The 12425-nt window shown below is 49.2% G+C and overlaps 1 protein-coding gene across 2 annotated transcripts; it reads right to left on the bottom strand.

The window, feature by feature from the left end:
- Positions 1-1458: 1458 nt before the first annotated feature.
- Positions 1459-4979, bottom strand: ZNF365 (zinc finger protein 365). 2 transcript variants are annotated; one of them, XM_048506408.1, is made up of 2 exons: positions 4892-4979; positions 1459-2211 (listed from the first exon to the last, which is right to left on the bottom strand). In XM_048506408.1, exon 2 carries the CDS (start codon positions 2196-2198, stop codon positions 1464-1466), a length of 735 nt encoding a protein of 244 aa, XP_048362365.1. In that variant the 5' UTR covers positions 2199-2211; positions 4892-4979; the 3' UTR covers positions 1459-1463. The 2 variants fall into 2 exon arrangements, with proteins under 2 accessions (XP_048362365.1, XP_048362366.1); XM_048506409.1 differs by lacking the exon at positions 4892-4979 and adding an exon at positions 4689-4834.
- Between the last annotated feature and the right edge of the window lie 7446 nt (positions 4980-12425).

Genomic DNA, 12425 nt, shown 5'->3' with positions numbered 1-12425 from the left:
CCCCCCCACCCCCCCCCCCCCCCACCCCCCCCCCCCCCCACCCCCCCCCCCCCCCACCCCCCCCCCCCCCCACCCCCCCCCCCCCCCACCCCCCCCCCCCCCCACCCCCCCCCCCCCCCACCCCCCCCCCCCCCCACCCCCCCCCCCCCCCACCCCCCCCCCCCCCCACCCCCCCCCCCCCCCACCCCCCCCCCCCCCCACCCCCCCCCCCCCCCACCCCCCCCCCCCCCCACCCCCCCCCCCCCCCACCCCCCCCCCCCCCCACCCCCCCCCCCCCCCACCCCCCCCCCCCCCCACCCCCCCCCCCCCCCACCCCCCCCCCCCCCCACCCCCCCCCCCCCCCACCCCCCCCCCCCCCCACCCCCCCCCCCCCCCACCCCCCCCCCCCCCCACCCCCCCCCCCCCCCACCCCCCCCCCCCCCCACCCCCCCCCCCCCCCACCCCCCCCCCCCCCCACCCCCCCCCCCCCCCACCCCCCCCCCCCCCCACCCCCCCCCCCCCCCACCCCCCCCCCCCCCCACCCCCCCCCCCCCCCACCCCCCCCCCCCCCCACCCCCCCCCCCCCCCACCCCCCCCCCCCCCCACCCCCCCCCCCCCCCACCCCCCCCCCCCCCCACCCCCCCCCCCCCCCACCCCCCCCCCCCCCCACCCCCCCCCCCCCCAGCACACCCCCCCCCGCCCCCACCCCCCCCCACCCCCAACCCCCCCACCCCCCACCACCCCCCCCCCCCCCCCGCCACCCCCCCCCCCCCCCGCACCCCCCCCCACCCCAATGGACAACAATTCCCATCAGCCCCTGCCAGCATGGCCAATTGACCATGCTGGCAGGGGCTGATGGGAATTGTAGTCCATAACATCTGGAGTGCCAAAGGTTCGCCACCACGGCCCTACACCCTCCTAGCCCTTGTATTAATATGACATCCCCTCTTTAGACCTTTTTAGAGTGATGGTAGCTAGGCTTTTTGGAAAGCATGTCAGCCACAATTCTAAGTACGAGACTATATTGCTTTTGTGCATGCTAAAGGATATCCCAAGGGGTGCCTCTTGCCCAATAAGCTAAAAAGCAGGTAAGAAGTTTGGTCTGCATCTGTCTTACACAGGCCTTCCTGTACCTATTCAAGCATGCCATAGTCCTGCTATCTGTGTCGCTTGAAACACCTAGTAAGGGCCTCACAATCTGGAACATTTTGATGGTCACATTGTCTTGTACATACCAAAAAAACTACTGCGAACCGCACAATGGTATATATCCTACCATTCAACTGAAAAGAGTTGGAAGCCTCCTTTCCATCTAAGGAGATTTCCTCCACCTTAAGTGGCTCTTCCTCCTAAGGAAACATCTTCCAAGTTCAGCAGCTTTTCATCCAATGGAAGACCCACTGAAGAAGAAGGAAGGATCCTTAGGTTGGAGGAACTAAGGGAAGATACATGCCACTGCCTTGCTACACGCCCCATCCTTCTACTTACTCCTCCTTCCTGTGAAGCTCTTCCTCGGAATCCACGAGGCGCTGTTTCAGCACCGCAATCATCTCAACTGCGACGTCCACTTGTCTGTTTAGGGTCCTTTCGCGCCTCTGCACTTCCTGTTTCTTCTGCGAAAGCTGCACAAAGGCCGCTCGAACCTCCAAGAGTTCGGCAGTCTTTTGGGCCAGCTCTTTGGTAAGCTTGTCAATCCGCTTCTCGATTGTTTTATCCACGGCTTCCACCATTCGGTTGAACTTCTCTCTCACATGGGCCTCAAATGAAGCTTTAGAGTCTATGGTCACCAGACCCGGCTTAGAAAGGAGCTCCTCGTCGGTCTCACCCGTCATGTAATTTGTCCCAAAAGAAGCAGGTCTCTCCGCTTCCACTTCCAACGGCTTCCTGTTGTTTGTGTTTTCATGGGTTGAGTCGCAGAAGTTCAAGTAGGACGGCTTTGGTTTCACAATACTCGTGCTATCCCCAAGCACTGCTTGCGTCAAGGGCTCGGAAGCACAGATCAGGTCTGCATCCTTGAAAGAGGAAAAGAGGTTGCATTTCGTCAGGAGGCTTCTTTCTTCGTAGCTGTGATTGTATTCGAGGTGAGCTCTCAAGGAAGACAAGGTCCGGAATCGTGTGTGGTCCCCACATCTCGGGCAACGAAACGGCATGCAGACGTTAACATTTTCAAATGACTCCTGCCAGGGGTATCTGCTTTCTTCAAAAGTGTTCTGTTGCATTACTTTCCAAATCCTAGAAAAAAAGGGAATACCAGTAGTCAAGAAAAAAAAAAACACTAAGCTGTATCCATCAATGGCGAAACTTCACATAAGGCTACATCATATATTGTGTACATTTAGTAATAATAATGGAGAGCAACTGACAGGTGTGTAGAGCTGTTCATTCATTCTCTAACAACACAGCCTGCTCTTTCCAGTCTACTAGTTAAGATCCTGTTCTCAATCCCTGCCTTCTGTGCCCCTGCCTACGGAGGGGAGATGGATGCCAACAAACAGGGTTTTTTTCAGTAGTGGTACCTTGCCTTTTGAAAAGTCTTCCCCTTAAGACTTACCTGGAGCCTACTGTACTGTCCTTTAGGCACTCGGTTAAAACATTCCTCTTCATTCAGGCATTTAACGGAAGCAAACCATCTTTTAAAAAGTTGTTTTTTATGGCCTGAAGGCCCTCTTATGGATACTGATTTAATCGGCTGGATTTTTTATGCTGTCCCTTAGCAAGCCCCGGACTTATTTTAAGGTTGTTTATGTGATGTTCATCTTTATTATTTTATTGTTTTTACTCTGTGAGCTGCCTTTGAGAGCAAGCCTCAGGAGAGCTGGCATATAAGTTTTCCAAAGCAATAAATCAATAACAGATGTTGTTAAAGCTAAGCTAGTTGCAGCTTTAATACTTTGGAGCGTCACATAGGCTGCCTTGTACTGAGTCAGGACCACTGGTCTATCAAAGTCAGTGTTGTCCGCTCTGGCTGGCAGCAGCTGTTCATGGTCTCATGCCCTAAGTCGAAAGTGCTGTCAAATTGCAGCTGCCACATGGCAACCCAGTAGGGTTTCCAAGGCACTAGAGTAACAGAAATGGTTCGCCGTTGACTACGTCAGCATAGTGACCCTGGACTTCCTTGGTGGTCTCCCATCCAAATACTAACCAGGGTTGACCCAGCTTAGCTTCTAAGACCTGAAAGACTGGGCCTTCCAAGTCAGGGCCACCACCTAATACCCGCTCCTTAAAAAAACAACTGCAGATTGAGCCTGGGACCTTCTGCATGCCAATACTGTGCAGATGCACACTGAGCCATACCCTGTTTCCCCGAATATAAGACATCCCCGGAAAATAAGACGTAGTAGAGGTTTTGCTGTAGTGTGAAATATAAGGCATCCTCCAAAAGTAAGACATAGCAAAGTTTTTGTTTGGAAGCATGCCTGACGAACAGAACACAGAAAAATAAGACATCCCCTGAAAATAAGGCACAGCGCATCTTTGGGAGCAAAAATTAATATAAGACACTGTCTTATTTTTGGGGAAACACGGTAGTACCAGTCCGTTGCTCAGAGTTTCCAACAAGAAAAGTCAGCTATAGGTACAATTCCTATACAATAAAGGAAATTATCAAAATTCTGTATAAAGCACAATATTTTGTCGTAATTCAAAAGGCTTTGGTGTTATTTACAAATTGGAAAGTTGTTTTATTATTAGTCAGTCTGAACCTCAAGAGGACACAACTGTGTGCGTGTGAGTTCCTACTGCGTTCCAGTGAGTTGTGCAACTCTGCTACCTGGGGTTTTACCCCATCCTTCACAACAACTGGTTACATAATACTAGTGATTTTTTGCGAGGCAGTTCCATCTTGGTGGCATACATTCCTAGCCTTGCTGCTGCTAATATGTCTGGGAATTCAGGACCTGATCCAGCCCAAGTTAAGCTCTTCTAAAGTTCCATGGATTTCCACAAGAAAGTGAAGTATACACTTCAACTTTGCTTAGGGACATAAACAGGAGTTCAGAGTACTTTTATTCCACCATGGCACGTTTTGCCTGCTTGTTTGTATGTTTGCAAATGCATCGCAAGTGTCCACGGGGCAATGTGGCAAGACCCACACTGAAATTCTAAAAATGGTCAGACAAGCGATCAAATTTCAGGTTCACATCTCAAAATATTACCACCAGTCAATTTAGACAGTACAGTCTGAAAGCTGATCACTGAAGGCAATACCAAAAACTGCAGTATTTGTCAAGGGCCTGGAAAACGTGGGCAATGAGCATATTTCAATGATGGGAGGAAAAAATCAGCCTCAAAACAGTACTTCCTTCCTTCCATCAATCAACCGTCAGCGACTGAACCTTGCTGACGGATCCGGGTCAACCACAAGGCCTTCTCTTGGGCAAGTTGGGCAGGGAAATCCGCTCGCTTCTCCCCTCCCTTCCCCCCATCCGCTAACCAGCCAGCTCCATCCAGGGAACGAAGGGCGGCAAGGTGAAAAATAAGCCGGGCGGGCGAAAGCGGCGCAGGAGAGGAAAGCTGTGCAAAGTCTGGCTGCTTCCCTTCCCCTCCTCCCCCTGGAGCTTCTGCAAGATCAAAAAGGATGCGGGCGGGGGAGGCAGCGGAGATCAGCCGGCTGCATGCAGATCTGGAGGCGGGGGGCGGGGGGGTCGCACCGGGAAGGTCGGTGCAATGTGGGGCACCTTGCAGAGGTGGGGAGGAGGCGGGGAACGAACCTGGCCAAGCGCCCCGGGCTCGCTTCAAGCCCCGGCCGCCGGTTCTGCAAGGATGTGGCGGCTGGATCCCAAGCTCCGAGCGGCAGATCTCCCCCAGGCGCCTGGCTGCTGCTGCCGCCGGCTCGCCTTCCCCGCGCACCTGGGGCCGCCCCTCCTGCTCCGGCCGCCCCGTCCCGGCTGTGGCGCAGAGCGCAGCGCCTTACCTGACTTGTTGCTGGCGGTGCTGCTGTTTCTGCTGCTGCTACGGGGGGAGCGGGTAGCGGCCGTTTTCAGCAGAGCCGTAAATCACGGCGAGCCCGGCGTAGTCACGCCCCCCTCGCCAACTCCCGCGCAGCCCCCTCCCGGGAGGCCCGGCCAAATTGGGGAGGGGTGCCGGACGGAGAGGGCCCGGAGGTTTGGGGAGAAGGTGCGGTCCGGGCTAAGGCATCCGAAAATCTCCCAGAAGGAAGGACGGGGAGAGAAGATGCTTTTGGAGAGAAGGGGCAGGATGGCCTAGTAGGTGCGGCAGGTTTTGGCTGGTGGAAAGCAGTAGGAAAAGGGGCGGCCTTGCTTCAAACGGCGTTTTGACCGAGTAGTTTGGAGCTGGGGATGCTCTCTGGGGATCACAAGCTCTGTGCCTGCTCAGGAGCCTTTTCGTTTCTGCCTGTTTCATGTGTTCCAGAGCTGAATCTGGGTTCAGTCTCTTGCTCCATATCTAAGCCCATGTAAGGATGCTCTGGAGAATGGGATCCTCTGCTTTGGCCCTGCTCTAGATTGCTTGTATGGCTCTCTCCGTTTCAGGGCTCCACTTGCATATTGTTGACTAGGCGTAGGATCTGTTCAGGAATTTGGAAGTGTTCATGGTAAGGTCTATGCAGGATGCAGGTGGCTTGGGCAAACTTACAGGGATGCTGTGACAATCAAAGGGCCAGGAATTATAACATTTTGGATTCACTGAAGGACTGAAGAAATTCTGGCGATCTTGTTATTAATTTTTTTGCAAAACTTCATGCTATTCAAAAGAACTTGTTTGAAGGATGACAACGCAAACCATTCAAAAGCACAAAACGGAGATTGACTTCATAAACTGTATATTTCCAGACTCTCCATAAAACTGGGGCTTGGGGGAGAAGGGCTAGAGAGAGATGCTTAACAGATTAAATGCTGTGTGGGAACATGTTACAGCTTTGATGGCTTCTTCCAGTCACTTCCTGTGAAGAAACCCCTTCCTCATTTCCCTGCCACTTGCATGCCACAAGATTAGTGTTAGTGTTTTCCTTTACCATTTTCATTCATGATTTGGGGTATTTACAAGTAGGGAAGTCAGTTTCCAGGTTGTACTTGGAGATCCCCTGCAATTGCAGCTCATAGGGGCTTGGACAGATTTATGGAGGAGAAGTCGATCTCTGGCTACCAATCTTGATCCTTCTTGATCTGAGGTTGCAAATGCCTTAGCAGACCAGGTGCTCGGGAACGGCAGCAGCAGAAGGCCATTGCTTTCACCTCCTGCATGTGAACTCCCAAAGGCACCTGGTGGGCCACTGCAAGTAGCAGAGTGCTTGACTAGATGGACTCTGGTCTGATCCAGCAGGCTCTTTCTTATGTTCTTATGTTCTCATTTCTTGACTACTGAAATCAGATTGCCTGGACAAAATCGATGCTTTGGAGAGTGGACTCTCTAGCACTGTACTCCACCGAAGTCTCTGTGCTCCCCATGTTCCAACCCCAGATCTTTAGGAGTTTCACAAGCTCCATCTGGCAATCCTGCCCCACCTCCATCCCTTGATGGTGGCCATAGGAACCTACGACTAGTTTACAAGCCATGTTTGGTGGCACGAAGCCACCTCAGTCTAGTTTACAGCCAATGCGATAAATCTGTCCTCTATAAATAAATCCTGCTAAATTGCCAGAGCTCAATATGTAAAACAGAAGTAAGGGATACATTTTACCACCCACCCACCAAGTTTCCCAATGAAGTTTCTTTGGGCAAGGTATCCAGCCAGCCACCCAAGGGAGTTTGTTCTGTATGGTGGAATAATCCTTCAATGACAGTCAACAGACCTTCTCCTGCTTGTGCCTTCCCTCGCTTTGAGGGAGTGTGCTGTAAATATCGGTGCATTGACATGTCAGGGCATGAAGGCTATCTGCACGAAGTTGGCTCCAGGTTTTGTTAGCCACAGCACAGAGACCCTAGGTGGAAAACCCCTTTCCTCCCTGTGGAGTCCATCAGACAGACACATTGATGGGTTTGGAGAACATGCAGCAATGGCATCGCCTGTTCCTCTTCCCCACAGCCGCCTCTCAGCCCTCATACCCTTCAACTGCTGGTTTTCAGAGCACTGATACTGTGCTCCCAGGTGGTAACTTGATCTTGGCAGTTACCTATGAGTGCCAATCCACATCACTGGAACTATCGCCTGGGGAAAGTTCAAAGTTGTTGGATATTTTCCACTCAATAGTCCACAGTTTATCATTATGAAGGGTTTTAAGTTCTTCACGTTCACTGCTTATTTTAGTATGAATGTACTCTTATTGCTTTAGCCCTGCTGGCTTATAAGATCATTTTAATTACTTCTTTAAAGAAGCTGTTTTAGAGTGATTATTTTATTGAACCTCTGCAACGTCCTCTTTGTCTCCCCTCGGAAAGGTGTCTAATCTGGTGAATATCCTCGGTAAAATATGGCACAATGGGAAAAGACCAGTTCCTAAATCTAATTGATGGGATGTCTTTGGTAAAACAATACAGAGCAGAACTTCTATTCTTGATCTTAATGGGCATGGTGTATCCTGTGGGAGGAATTCCCATGGCAGGCTGAACCCAGGAAAGCAGCATTTTGAGTTGGGCACTGTCAGTATGGCAAAGCCCTCACCTTACATCAGCCATTAGATGGACAACCATATTCTTTGTCAGCTGTACCTTCTAACCATAGCTTGTAAACATCTATTAGATCAGCGATGGCGAACCTTTTCAAGACCGAGTGCCCAAATTGCAACCCAAAACCCACTTATTTATTGCAAAGTGCCAACATGGTAATTTAACCTGAATACTGAGGTTTTCGTTTAGAAAAAATGGCTCTGAGGCGTGCGTTACGCAGGAGTAAGCTTGGTGGTAGTTGATAGCTTTGCTTTGAAGCAACAGTGCAATTCTTCCAACGGGTGAATCACGATCCTAGGAGGGTTTACTCAGAAGCAAGCCCCATTGCCGGCAACCCAGCTTACTCCCAGGTAAAGGATTGTGCTTTAGTTCTTTGCATGAAAATCAGTGGGGTTTAACAGCGCTTAACAGGGTTACCTACACTGCTTCCCCAAAACTAGGTCTTGGGTTTAATGCTAATAATCAAGCTTAGTGGCCCAGACCAATCTAGATGTGGGGGCGGGGGACTCTGTTTGCACGTGCCCACAGAAAGGGCTCTGAGTGCCACCTTTGGCACTTGTGCCATAGGTTCGCCATCACTGTATTAGATGAAGACCATAGAAGCAAAATTGAGTTCAGGCAAGACTGAGGTATTGCTAGCTGCCTCTAATGGTCTATTGGCCGAATGGTCTATTCAAACCTGAGACTCACTGAGATGTAACTATGTGATGGGGAGTCATGTGACATCCGAATCACATGATAGAAATGAAGGGGCAAACCTGTGACTGCCCCAGTATCATTTTAAATAACAGGTCTAGGATCATTCTGTCCATAATAATCCAATGTTGAACTTCCCAGCAACTGTTCCAACCAGTTCCAGGCAAGTAAAATCTGCTTTGGTCAGCCTTGACCTGTTCTGGAAGCTTTGGAGTGCACCGACCCTCATTCTTAAGCTCCGCAAAGCAGAACCATTCTGGAGAATATTTAGGATAGGTAATGTCACTGTGCTATGCTGATGATTTAGATCAGAGGTCACCACGCTTTTTGAGCCTATGGGCAACTTGGGAGTTCCAACAGAAAGTAGTGGACGAAACCATAAAATGACATCTGTGGGAGGCAGGGTGTCCTCAAAATGGCCACTGCAAGAGGTAGACACACACAGGAAGCCCAAATGCAGGGGTCAAGAAGAGTAATTTTTTTAATGCGCCAGAAAAGAAGAGAGAATAAAACAAGCTCTGTAGTGGCAGCTTGTGCTGAAAATGTTATTTTAATTTGCACAGCCAATCAGATTCCCTATGTTAATCAAAAGCCCTGCTGGGCAGTAGTCCTACCTGGCAACACCCAATGTCTAAAAATACTTGATGGGCATCAGAAAAGGTTTTGGCAGGCACCACATTTGGAACCCCTGGTTTAGATATCAACTTATATGTGTGTGGGGTGGTGGTGGTTGTATTGTGGTTTTATTATTGTGACAAGCTGCCCCATCCAAACCTGGAGGCAGTGAGACACCGCACCAATGCTGTGTCACCACACTATCTCCAGGAGGGCTTTCTGGCAACATAGAGGGCAGGAGAAAGCCCAACCCCACCCCCACTGAAAAACCCCATAGAGCATACAGGATGTACACCACCAAAAGCATGGAGTAAGTTTGAGGGCCAGGGCACCACACTCCCAGCCCTCACCCCTGGCTTGTTCCTCTTACATTGGTGTCTGAGCAGGATGCCAACACAGCATCACTGCGGCCTGAACGTCTGAGTTCTGCAGCAGTGAGGCTGCAGGACATGCCCCACTGATGCATCTTCCCCTCTGCCAGTGGTAAGAGCCCTGGGGAGGGCAAACATGCTGACACAAGTCCACACTGCTCCCTCCCCATGGGACTGTTTGATATTTTAAGTTATGTTTGTAGCCTACTTTTGGTACTGGTTTTTTGTGGAGGTGAAGTGGACTAAAACTATTTAAGCGATAATTCTTCAAAGAACACACACAAGGTGCATCAGTAGTAAAATATGGAAGAGCATGGTTGCCAAATCAGTCAGCATATCAGTAGCAAAATCCTCGCATTGCTTGCTCGTGGTCAGTGAGATAAAAATAGAATCAAACAATGTGAGGTCTATAGTGGAATTTAAGATTGGGGTGTTAACATTGTAGTCGCGCAGTACAGGAATTGCCTTGAAACTATGTGTTAAAAATTTATGATAGAAAAGAGAATTGTTGGAAAGTTTTATCAGTGGATAAGCAAGTTCCTGGAAAACAGGAAGAAGCTGAGGGAAAATGTCTCTGATCTGATTAAGACCCTCCCCCCCCCCCCCGCCCACTAAATGATTCACTAGGAAGCTACATCAAAGGTTTGGATCTTAGAAATGCCTCTAATTCCCAGGAAGAGGAAATTATGATGAGCCACACTTAAACCTGGAGTAGAATCACCCCATCTGTGTGACCCATCCTTTCCCCAATTTGACAAGAAGTACAAAGGGAGTGGGGGCGGGAGGGGATAGAAGACTGATTTTAATTACAGGCCTTACAGATAGAGAATCCTATGTGAGTGGAGGACAAAATTTAAATCTAAAAACTACAAGACTTTGTAAATCTTTATAGCACAGATGCATTGTTGTTGGTTGAATTTACGTTAATGCAGAGTATAATAAAGGACAATGACCCAGATACCAGTGAGTTTTATATAATATGTTTACTAGCTAAAAGGAAGGGTAAATATGGAAAAGAAAACAATAAACTGTATTCTGTACTAGCTACAGAGCCAGCATGGTGTAGTCGTTAAGAGGACTAATCTGGAGGATCACATTTGATTCCTCAGTTCTCCACATGAGTAGTGGACTCTAATCTGGGGGACTGGGTTTGTTTTCCCGCTCCTACCCATGAAGCCTGCTGGGTGATCAGGATGGCTTAGTAATATTTAGTAGAATGACAGAATGATCAGTAAACGAGGGTGACTCTGTGGTAAAAGGGGATACTTTTAATAAGTCTTCTCATAAACATAAATAGCATGAATTTAGAAGTATAACAGCAAAACTGTTTATAAGCAAAATGGTTTCAGGTAGGTACATAAGTGTAATGGTTTCAGAGAAGAACCACTATTCTTTCCCTGAAGTTCTTTAAATGGATCTAGCCACAAAGACTTATTCTCTCACTTGCCAATTAGGCTAATAATTTCCACAAAGACACAGATTTCTCCAACATTCTACTGCACCTCACAGGTAGCCCAATCCAGACTGGGCTGGTGGGCAGGAACAGCACTGATCCAGCGCCCTTTCGCCCTCTCCAAAGGGCTTTTCTGCAGCACAGGAAGCCCAAAACATGTTTTTTTTAAAAGCGACCTAAAAATCCCCAGTAGGGAAAAGTGGAGATACACTGCGGAAAATGTGGCATTTCTCTGAGCCTGGGCCCACCTGCTTAAGGAGGCTAAACAGGTAGTGGAAGCTGACTAAGATCAGCTCCACCCCTGGGAATGCCCCTGCCATGCCTGCACAGCTCGGGGCAGTGCAGGAGTGCCAATGGAGAACTGGGTTCTGTGGCTGGGCATTCCAGGGCGGAGCCACAGCGGAGGCATGGCCAGGCCGTGGAGGGGGAGGGGATATTCCGGCGGAGTTTCCCCTCGCTCCTCCTCTTGTGTTATGTCTGTGCTGTGGATTGTTAATGCATGTGGTCTGTTCCTTTAATGCAGTGGTGGCGAACCTATGGCACGCTTGCCAGAGGTGGCACTCAGAGCCCTCTCTGTGGGCACGCGCGCACAGAGTTCATCATGTGGGGTGGCGGAAAATCACACCCACACACACACATATAGGCTGGCCTGGGCCACTGGGCACGACCCGTTCAAAGTGTTGCATGGTTGCTTCACCAAGCTTACTCCCGAGTAACGTGCGCCTTGGAGCCAACTTTTTTTCTAAACTAAAACGTCAGTATTCAGGTTAAATTGCCATGTTGGCACTTTGCGATAAATAAGTGGGTTTTGGGTTGCAATTTGGGTACTCAGTCTCGTAAAGGTTCGCCATCACTGCTTTAATGTATATGGGACTGTTAATGAGCAAATATAATAATCTCTCTTTGGCCATGTTCTTATGGTTTATCTTCCACGTAATGATATAATTAACTGTGTTTTTTATTAGTGGCTACATAACTTCCATAGTGTTGAGATCCTGTGGGGTTTTTGGTTTGAGATGCCAAATAATACGGGCATAGATCAGCAAATACTAGTTTCTCATTTTATGTGTAAAGTTCCAAAGCTGATCTCCCTTCTCCTCCAATCTCCAACATCATAGTTGCTTGACAAAAAATGGCTTTTGAAATATTTTGTAATTTTTGTTAACTTAGAGGCAAGTGCTCATTTTTAGAGCCAGAATCCCACTCCAGAAAGGAATCCTATGTCATGTGCATCCATCTTTTCAATCCAGTCTTTTTAAAAATCGTGCTTCATATCTATTTTTATATCATGTGTTGTTAGCATTGGTGACAAAGTTGCACAAGAGCCATTTTGCCACCTCACTACTTTTAAAATTGTTCTTTCTGTTCTTCTCAAGGGAAATGAAAGCATGACATTTCTGTTGTGATCATCTTTATCTTGAACTTTTAAACTATTTTGAAAGTGAGATGTCTGAAATGGCCAAACAAAACCAACAAACCCCTACATCCATGGTTGTCCAAAGAAGAAAATGTGCTTGGGCAAAAAGAACAAACCCAAATAATGATCCTCAAGAGAGTCAAATGGGAGAATCCGACAGTGCTGTCCTGACTCCTAAGCCGAGTTATGCCCTTCTAAACCCATCCATTGGACTAAGAAAAGTGTAATTCTGTTTAGGACTGTACTGTAAGTAGCGAGAAATTAGAATCTACTTGTCTGTCCATCTTGTTTGTTTGCCTACATTTGGCTTGCTTTTTCTTAAGACAAGGAA

Source organism: Sphaerodactylus townsendi, linkage group LG08, assembly GCF_021028975.2.
Source record: "Sphaerodactylus townsendi isolate TG3544 linkage group LG08, MPM_Stown_v2.3, whole genome shotgun sequence".
In the NCBI taxonomy this organism is placed as follows: domain Eukaryota; kingdom Metazoa; phylum Chordata; class Lepidosauria; order Squamata; family Sphaerodactylidae; genus Sphaerodactylus; species Sphaerodactylus townsendi.
The sequence above is the reverse complement of the archived record's forward strand: the minus strand, read 5'-3'. Positions and strand labels throughout refer to the sequence as shown.

What these genes read in the sequence shown, in the direction of transcription:
- ZNF365 (XM_048506408.1), bottom strand. Translation starts at nt 2,198, where the DNA reads ATGCAACAGAACACTTTTGAAGAAAGCAGATACCCCTGGCAGGAGTCA.